General features: G+C 47.5%; 1 protein-coding gene across 1 annotated transcript in view; it reads right to left on the bottom strand.

Moving 5' to 3' along the window:
* Window positions 1-5,088: 5,088 nt before the first annotated feature.
* The window catches only part of CLEC5A (C-type lectin domain containing 5A), an 11,037-nt gene continuing 6,074 nt past the window's right edge, over window positions 5,089-10,051 (bottom strand). Inside the window, exons 6-7 of the mRNA XM_045288882.1 lie at window positions 9,552-9,658; window positions 5,089-6,836 (exon numbers count right to left, since the gene is read on the bottom strand). Coding sequence (XP_045144817.1) covers window positions 6,722-6,836; window positions 9,552-9,658 — 222 coding nt within the window. The 3' untranslated portion in view covers window positions 5,089-6,721. The remainder of the gene's footprint in view (window positions 6,837-9,551; window positions 9,659-10,051) is intronic.

Genomic DNA, 10,051 nt, shown 5'->3' with positions numbered 1-10,051 from the left:
AGTGGGGGGGGGCGGCGGCTGGGGGAAGGAAGCATTAAAGAACTAGAAGAAAGTTGTGTGTTTCATTGGTGCAATACTGCACCCCGAGTGGCTCATCTCTTCCTTGTGACCCTTCCATGAGGGGAATGTCCAATTGTCTACAGATGGGCTTTGGGTCTCTATTCCACCACCCCCAACCCCTTTCACATTGGGTATGATTTTGTTTTGGGTCTTATATACCTGATAACCTGATCCCATCAACACCTCATGATCACACAGGTTGGAATGTTTCTTCCATGTGGAATTTGTTGCTTCTCAGCTAGACGGCCTCTTGTTTATCTTCAAGCCTTTAAGACCTCAGATGCTATTTCTTTGGATAGCCAGACACCATCAACTTTCTTCACCACGTTTGCTCAAGCATACACTTTGTCTTCAGAGATTGTGTCAGGAAGGTGAGCATCACAGAATGCTGATTATGTGAACGAAGTGTTCTTGTTTTGAGGGAGTATTTGAGTTGAGGCCCAATGTCCATCTGCTACTTGAATTCTTAACATATAGATATGAGTACACAGATCTATTCCCCTCTTGTCATATAAAAATATATTTACATATGTACATGCCTGTATTTAGATCTCTATAAATGTCCTTTGCCTCCTGGTTCTTTCCTCTATTTCCTTTTACTTTACTATTCTCCCACCATCATATTCAGCCTTCATTCGGGTTTAGTAATTCCTCACTGCTACATTGCCCTTGATTAAGTCCCACTAGGCATGTGTGAAGGTCTATAGATCAGATCAGTTTTCCATCCAAGAATCCACCCACATTTTGTTTCATGTCATTGATTACAATCCCCATAATGTAATATCACTGATCCAAATTCCCCCTTGTGTTTCCTTCTTTCTTCACCCTTCTGAACTTGGTTGTTGGGTGAGTACTGCCCTTTTGATCTCATGTGTTTGATGATTCTAAGATGTGCCTACCTCCATAGTGAGGTAGAGAGACTTGTCTATTGTTTGGCGGAACACAGCCAAGAGGATGAGTTTCCAGACCTGAAGGGACACTTAGGGTCATGTTTTGGTTCCATTAATCTCTGTCAGTCCAGCAAGCCTGGTCTTTTTAAAAAACAATAATTTTGTGTTTTGTTTCACATTTTTCTCTCACCCCACCCAGGACTTTATCATGTGCTCTCTTTCAGAGTGGTAGGTAGTGGTCGCTGTGCCCTTGTTCTCAGAGTCAGAGACTGGGGTCCATTGCATGGGCCATCGGTCTACGGGTCTAACAGTTTCCGTTGTCTTTCATTTTCTCAATCCTTCTGCCCTCTGGAGAGGAAAAGACCAATAGGTACACCTTGGATGGACATTCACCAACTTAGATGGCTGCCCACGAGTTTTGAAGACCCCAGATGCTGCCCATCAATTTAGGATATAGAACGTTGTCTTTGTGAACCAGGTTATGCCGATCAAGCTTGGTATTCCCTGAAGCATGGTCCCAATCCTCTCAAGCCCATACACTCATTTCCTCAAGGTGTTTGATTGTGTTTAAGATGTTTTCATAGCATCTTCCCCTGTATCCTCCACCATTTTACTGTATATATTTTCAGCAAATGTAAATTTGTTAGGTAGACCAGCATAGGGCTGGGGGATGTCCGTTAAGGCATGCCCAGAGGGCCAAGCTACGGGAACAAAATAGTGGTGCACTGCACATACCCAGAGGCTCAGGTTCCCGCTGGTAGGAATGGGTGGGCGTGAACCTGAATTGGCCCACCTAGGCCAGGTGAATTCAATTCAGCCAATGGGGTCGATCAGGAGTCGTCCACCATGCCTCCCCGTGGAATCCTTGAAAAGGCAGAAGCCCGGAGTCGAGGGAGAGAGAGAACTTTGGCGCAGAGAGCTTTGGCAGGACTTTGAGAGACTTTTGCGTGACACCGAGCAGCTTCCAGCCAGGCCGCATGTCTGGGAGGAGGCCCTTGGATGCCGTGTAAACCTGAAACTTCTTCTAACTCTCATAAAACTCACTTCGATCACGAACCAGGCTTCAGCGTGAATTCTTTCTCGTGCGGAGCCGAGGACCGAGGTATAGATCTAGCTACAGAGAGATCTAACAAATTCACATGTACAAATATCTCCTTTCAAGTGGATATACTCTCTATAGTGGATATACTCCACACCTGACCTTCCCTGTTGCACTCTTTCCAGCCACCAGTCTGATTCGATTGGAGCATTTCTTCAAACCATGTGCACATAGGCCTTACCGGAGACTCTGTTCTCTGCTCTGGAGAGGATCTAGAAAGCAGATGGCCAGAATGGGATTCTGGACCTGGACCCCTCCCTGGTCAGGTGGCAGTAAAGATCCCAGGTGGCCCGGTGGGAGGTGAGCCCCTTTGACATGTAATCGTGTCTTGGTTGCTTCTGTGAGTCCCAAGGTCTAGGAAGAACTGAAGAGGACCTGGTGGCACAGTGCTTAGCAACCCAGTTGTTAACTGAAAGGTTGGTCGCTTCACAGGAGAAAGATGCGACAGTCTGCTTCTCTAAATGGCTTAAAGCCTTGGAGACCCTGTAAGGCTGTTCTACTCTGTCTCATAGGATCTCTGAGAGTGGGCATCACCTCTTCGCAAGGAGTCTTTTGGTTTGGGAAGAAATGAGCTTCAGCTCAAAGGTGCAGCATTGGTGCCATAGGTTTGATTCTGGGGGAGCAGAAGCTGAGGTGGAGTTTATGGTGTCAGCTATGCACCAGTCATGAACCTTTACCAGCCAGGAACACAGTTGTCTGCTAGTCCTGTTCCTTGTCCCTCCTGCCTATGAACCGCAGAGGAATGCTCGTGGTGGCACTCTCCCTGGTCGCAAAGACTCACAGCAACGCCGGGGATCATCAACAGGAAGTTATGACTTAGGCCCAGCATGGCCTATTACACAGGGGTCACAATGACTGAGCCTCCCTCCCATCGATACAGCTTTTAATATGAAGCGGAAGAAAGAAGGTCCCCAGAGGTTCCTTACAGCATAATGCCCTTGTGTGAAGATAAAACTGATACATACACAAAAAGTCGGGCGGAGAGGAGTAAAAAGAAAAGCAATTGTATGGTGAACACAGGGTTCAGATTGCGGTTACCTGAACTGAGCGTAGGAGAAGATCATACAGGTAAATAAGTTATTGTAAACATATTTGTTTCTGTGTTAGGTGGTTTCGTGGCATGTATTACATTTCAATAATGAAGTAAACATCAAAACAAAGACATAAAAGAGAATATGTTTTACTCGTGTGCATACATGGCGTGCACGTTCTTCTGCACACAGGGCTGCGATGGCTCAGAACCCACTTGAGGGCCCCTAACAGCAGCCCCCCACGTGCACTGGCAGTGGGGGTGCTTCATGAATGCAAGACTTCGATTCTTTCAATTCTTTGAAATTGAGAGAGAAAGAGAGACGAGGGGAGGGGAGCCGAGGAGAGGAGAAGGGAGGCCAGAGACCATGAGCGGTGGCTGGAGAGATACTCAGACACATATGCTCCCCCAGGTACACCAGGTGGCAGTGAAGATAGTCGGGTGGTGGTGGGGGGTCATGGTGTTACTGAATCCTGAATTCCAGTCTATGGGAGGGGAGAGCCCAGGGGAGGGAAACTGGAAATATTACTGCACTGTGCAGTCGGTGCTGAGAGGGACACACGAAGTAAAGTGGACTAACTCACAAGGAAAAGATCCCCAGAGAACACGACTTCTGGGGCTGAGCTGACAACAGCAGGAAAAATGGGTGAGAGCTACTTATAACCAAGGAGGCCCTGAGTAATGTAAGGGTTAATGCTCTCGGCTACTATTCAAAAGGCTGAAGATTCGAGTCCCCTCAGAGGTGCCCCAGGTCTAAGAACAGGTGATCTACTTCTGAAAAGCCAGTGGTTGGAAACTGTGGAGCGCGGTTCTAATCTGACACACATGGGCTCATCATGCGTTGGATTTGGCTCACAGACAACTAATGCAGGATCTACAACTAATGTTTTCAGTCTTGAATCCTGGGATCGCCTACCAACTTCTGAGGATGGTGGCCAACGGCTGGCATCATGGAACTGGTTGCTCACACATAGTACCAGTTGTGGGTAAGAGGAAGGTGTCTGTGAGCTGGAGCACTAGAATTTTTGAGGCACCCCACCTTGACTTAGAGTTCTAGTCCCATATTGTAAATGAGGACAACAGCTTGTGGAAGAGTAAGTGGCTTGTCTAAATTCAGCTCCCAGCACAACGCAGAACCACTTGTTGGGTGACGATCTCAACTTTATATCCCCCACGGTGTTTCCCTTATTGTGTATTGCCCCTGAGGTACGGTATGTGTGTGTGCGTGGCTTTCTTAATCCACACCATTTTGGTGAGGTGTGCATTATGGCTCCATTTTATAGATAAAGAAATGAAGGCACCGAGAGGGTACGGCAGGCCTCTGCCCAGACCCACAAAGCCCATTAGCAGCAAGTTAGGACTCGAATCAGCTACACCACTGCTGCCTGACAAAGGCCACATTGACCAACTCGTCTAAGGACTCCAGATTTCCCCCAAGCCATGAACCTTATGTTGAAGGGGAACCTTTGGGTGTCTCCTTGGGAAATCACTGACATCTAAAACATCCGGATTTCCCAACTGAAAGTCTGCAATGATTCTGTCATGAAGCAGGAAGTGTGGCAGCCCTAGTTCTCCCTTTGTGAAGCAGAAGGATTGCAGTTCCTGACCGGATAGCTGACTCCTGGGGCTTGCCTTGGTTGGAATCCTGTCTGCTGTTTCCCTACCACAGACTCTGCTTCTCCTTCCTCCCCTGCAGTCCCTGTTTCTTGTTGATCCAGTCAGAGAAATCCTGTCTCTGCAGTCCACTAATATTCTAATTCTCAGAGCCCTCCCCTTCCCCCAGACACATACGATTCCCAGAAACTTCCTTAAAGCAAGCTGTGCACTTGGCATATGATTATTTTTTCCCCTTTCAAATTGTGAGCTGTGCTGCTGGACCCATAACTATGAAATTCAGACACACAGCAACCAACAAAGCTTTGTGTGCCAATACAAGTGAAACTTGCTGGAATTTAATATAATAGCTGAAGGGGCTTCAAAAAGTATGTGGGACCATTCCCTTGCCTCTTCATTCCATTTTCAAACAAACTTCTTGAAGCCTCTTGTACAGGAAATGCTGTTGTTGGGTGCCCTTGAGTTGACCTTGGCCCTCAGCAGTGCACCACGTACAACAGAGGGACACACTGCCCCGTCCTTCATATCCTCAGAATTGTTACTGTGTTGTTGCCCATTGTTGATGCCACTGTGTCCGTCCGTCTGCAAATGGTGAGCAGCTCCGCGTAGGTGACTATTTTTTCTCATTGGCTTTATATGGTTTTTCATGATGGTTTGATGTTCACTCCTCTAGATGCATCAGGAAGCGGTCTAGTGCCTCCTTTCCACACACCGAGGAGAGGGGAGTGGAGGCCATGTTGCTAGTGTGGAGAACCAGCTGTCCAAGCCTATCTTCCTTCCTCCTATGTTTCCCCCAGGACGGCTAGGGCAGCTCCCCGTTCCCTCCTCCATATGGCATTTTCTTCCTTCTTTCTTTCTTTCTTTTTTACTTCCCTCTTTCTACTGTCTGCTTCTCCTTGCCCCATCCAATGTTCCCCTTGGGTCAGAGGGGCAAGACTGGGCCAGTGGGTCCCCAGCTAGTGCAGGCGGAGACCTCAGTGTCAGTAGCTGGACACTGGCAGCAGGAGATCTCTACGACTATGGAGAGGAATGTATGGTGGAGCTCAAAGCTCTCCCCAATTCCTAAAACACACTCAATGCTGTATGGTCAGGCCATCAAGGAAGGGAACGTACTTATGCAAATTCTGGTGGCAAAGGAGGCATCTTTGCTATATTGGAGGGTCAGGTCAGATCAAGAAAACTGCTCAGCTCAAGAGTCCCTTCCGGGCTTTGTTGAAGAAGAGAGAGCCAGTTTGCTCAACCACTTGACTTCATGGCTGTCTTCTGAGGCCGGAGCACTCCCCTGCCTGACCCAGGCTCTGCTCTAGGTGTCCTTCCCCAGGCCTGGCCTCACTGCTGACTGCAGAGGCCTCTCCCACTTCACCCGGGGGCCCATGGGAAGGGGGACAGAAGGTGTGTTTCTTGGGACCAGGAATGGGGTCAAGCTTAGTTTATCCTCTTCCACTCATAAAACTCTTTAAAGGACCTTCATGCCAGAATAGTCTGCAGTTTTTCCATGGTTGTGTAGGCCTATGTTTAAGGCTAAAGCTAACCCTGGCCACAGGCACATCGCTGCTGGTCAATCAGAAATGCCAAGTTCTATAGAAACAGATTCCATGTCACACCAGGTGAGTCCTCTCCATGAAATGGACCCTTTTCCTGAGGTGACTACCACCCAGCCTCTGAAGCAGAGCCCCAAATTTCATCCCTGAAACCAAGCAGGGACCTCTACTAGTAGACATATTGACAACGGGGCATTGACCAGAGGACTTACGTGCATCTACAATGGACCACAAGGGAGATTCTCACAGGGAAGGGGTCTTAGGGACTGCTGGCTCAGAATGGGGCGTTTGCCTCAGGGATGTGCATGCGTGCGTATTTGTCGAGTGGTGTGTGAGTCCTGGGATCCACTAGGGATCTTCTCAAGGAGTCTGTGGATGGCTGACGGAGTGCTCGGAAGCCCTGTATGTCCTGCTCCAGGTGTAAGTGCTCTTTCCGCTGCTTCCCCGGTGTATTTGGTGATCTCATCAGAGACCGAAGGGATGGTGGTCATTTGGCACTCTTCTCACAGATCCAGCGGTAATTGATGTCACATAATGCAGCATCGAATGTATCGGTCAGGCCTATGGTCACACAGTTGAAATTCTGAGAGTAGTTGGTGACGCTAGTGAGAAAGAAAGTGTGTTAAGGTCCCACTGGCTCCAGAGTGAGGAGTCTCAGTTCATGTCCATGAGTTCATCCTTAGAACCGACTTTCTTTTTCTCCTTAGATTCCTCTGCTGTCCTCATCCTTCCCATGAGCTTCTATGAATTCTGAGTCTTGGATTAACTCATTATCTTAGTAATCTAATGCTGTTATAATAGAAATCCCTTAACACGTGGGAGGCTTTAAAAAGGAGAAGTTAATCCTCTCACTGTTCATGTGGCTAAAAGACCAAATTCAGGGTGCTAGTTCTGGAGGAGGACTTCCTCGCTCTATTGGCTCTAGAGGAAAGTCTCCTGTCAACCTCTGTGGGCCCAGCAGCCATAGATCAACAAGAGTCTTGGTACTAATCTTCCTCTGGGTCTAGGATGTTCTCAGCACGAGGACCTTGTGTCTACAGGACATGCACCACTGCACACAGAATGGAGATTAAGCGTACAATGTGGGGAATCATGGCCTAGTCAAGTAGACACGTATTTGGAGGGGTGTGTAACAATTTGATCCATGATATTCACTCTTGTGTTTGGTTAAGAACATCTCATGGGTGTCCCTTCTTTTCTTCTCAAAACAATGCCCTAGATACTTGAGTACGGACCGGATGCACAGCAGAAGGATGGAGAGCACAGGAAAGAGATCCCTACTCTTCCCCTAGGGACCAGCTGACTCTGGCATCACTTGACGATGTTCTTCCACTGTCTGCTATTCAGTCCCTCACAGTCTGTTTCATGGAAAAGCCAAGAGTCAGTATGGAATCACAATATGGCTCTACCACTTCCCATTGGGGGGGGGGGTATTCAGCGCATTACTGAACCTCTCCAGCCCTCAGTCTAACCATCTGTCAAATCAGGAATAATAAGAGCCCTTAAAGAAATAGTATGTGACGAATTCTTCAGGGAATAACATGTACAGGATGCTTACTAGGGTACCTGGTCTTTACAAGATGCAGATAAAAGCTCATTTCCTGCCCTCTTTGGGGAGACCCAGGAGCTCTGGTGACATAATGGTTCTGCATTGAGCTGGTCACTGCAAGGTCAGCAGTTCAAAACCACCAGTTTCTCTGCAGGAGAAAGACAGGGCTTTCTACTTCCTTAAAGAGTTACAGTCTCGGAAACTCACAGGGGCATTTCAATCCTATCCTACAGGGTCCCTATGAGTCTTCTTCCACTTGGTGGCAGTGTGTTTGGTTTTGGAGTTTGGGGAGGCCCAGTTACAGGTTGGCGAGCTCACTTGCTCTCTGTCTGGCTCCATATTCCCATCTGTGCACTAGGCATGCTGTGTTCTCCCCCAGCTCTGGGATGATTCGTGGAAGAGAGCATCCGGGGGTTGAGTGCTCACATAGACTTGCTTCTCACAACCTTTTAAAGATAAGAAATCACATAGGTGCGTAACAATCGAGTGAGATCTATGACGGCGAGAGAGAGCCACCAAATGGGATGTGGGTGGATCCTGACCGGGACAAAATGTTTCACTCTATGAATTCTCTTCTCGTGCTTTTGAAGAGTTGATATTTGTTCTGTAACAAAGTATTTACCAATGTTGTGTCTCTGGAAATAGATAGTTTGCTATGAATGGAATTAGGTCCTCCTCAAAAATTACATTGAAGTCCTGACCTCTGACCCTGTGGACGAGGTCCTGTTCAGAAACCCCCCCCCCCTTTGTTTTGTTGTGTCATGTAGGGGTTCAGTGGGGTCTGAACAAATCCCTTCTCAGTGGTCTTATGAATAAGGAAAACGGACACACCTAAGGGGTGTGTCCCTGTGAAGGCAGGCGGGCGTACTGACCAGCACAAGAATGCTATGGGCTGCTGGGAGCTACTCAAAAACAAACTCCCTGCCATCAAGTTGATGTTGATGCATAGGACCCTATAGGACAGGGTGGAACTGCCTCTGTGGGTTTCTGGGAAGGTAAGTCTCTCTCTCTCTCTCTCTCTTTACATATATACATATGTATTACTTTATTTAAAATTTTTATTGGTTGAAAAAATTTTAAACATTTTATTGGAGGCTCTTACAGATATTATTAAAATCCATAGCTCCATTAGATCAGGCATAGTTGTACAATTGTTGCTATCATCATTTACAATCCATTTTCTTTTTTCTTGAACTCCCTGATATCAGCTTCCCTTCATCCTCTCCCTCCTCCACCCTCCCAGCAACCTGAGCCCACAATAAATTATACATTTTTGTTATTATTGCTCTTTCTAGGTGAATGGATTAATTGGATGTGTAAGTTATGGCAAAGAAACAAACCAAAACTGAGACTGTAACTCCTTATGGGAATAGAGAGCTGTGCCTTTCTCTTGAGGAGAAGCTGGTGGTTTTGAACAGCTGACCACAGGGGTCACAGCCTAACTCATAGCCACTATGCCACCAGGGCTCCTAGCAGCTACTACAGTTGAGAAATGTCAAGAAGGACCTTCCCCTGAGCGTCCACCCTGACTTTGGACCTCTAGTCTCCTGAGCTGCGAGGAAATGCAGTTCTGTTCTTTCTGTGGTATTTGGCTGTTTCTGCAACAGCAGGTGTAGTACACTACAGCAATTAGGATGGAAGAAAAGAGGGGCACAGATCAGGAAGCCACCTCCCAGTGTTGTCTTGTAGGACAGATGCCCGAGCTTCTGGTCCAGTCAACAACTGGGGCAGGCAGAGGACCCCAGGGAATGATAGGATGTTCACATACTTGCCATTGAATTTGGAGTTGTTGATCCATCTCCACTTCTTCTCCTCGGGCTGGTAGGTTAAGCCGATGAAGTGCTGCTCAGCGCTAGCTATGTTCTTCAGAAACTCCTAAAAGCAAAAAACCAAAACAAACTCACGGCCATCGGTTGAAGCCAACTCATAGTGACCTTATAAGACAGAGACAAACTGTCTCTTTGGGTTTCTAAGATTTTCAATCTTGACAGAAGTCAACGGCCTCATTGTTTCTCCCAAAGAGCAGCTGGTGGATTCGAACCACCGACCTTGTAATTAGAAGCTCAGCGCACAGTCCATGATGCCACCAGGGCTCCTAGATATTAAAATTAACAACAGAAAGCCCCCGGCTTGACAGCAAGCTGTTACAGCTGCCTCATTTGTGCCAACAGGCCCACGAGTACATCTTATTCTGGGACTCAGAAGGCTGGCAGGGCTTGGTTGGGTATATGTTTTGGAGACAGAGAGACCTGCGTAGAACTCCGCGTT

Source organism: Echinops telfairi, unplaced genomic scaffold, assembly GCF_000313985.2.
Source record: "Echinops telfairi isolate 266 unplaced genomic scaffold, ASM31398v2 ScPeMD7_23;HRSCAF=83, whole genome shotgun sequence".
Classification (NCBI taxonomy): Eukaryota; Metazoa; Chordata; class Mammalia; order Afrosoricida; family Tenrecidae; genus Echinops; species Echinops telfairi.
This window is presented reverse-complemented; position numbering and strand designations above follow the sequence as displayed.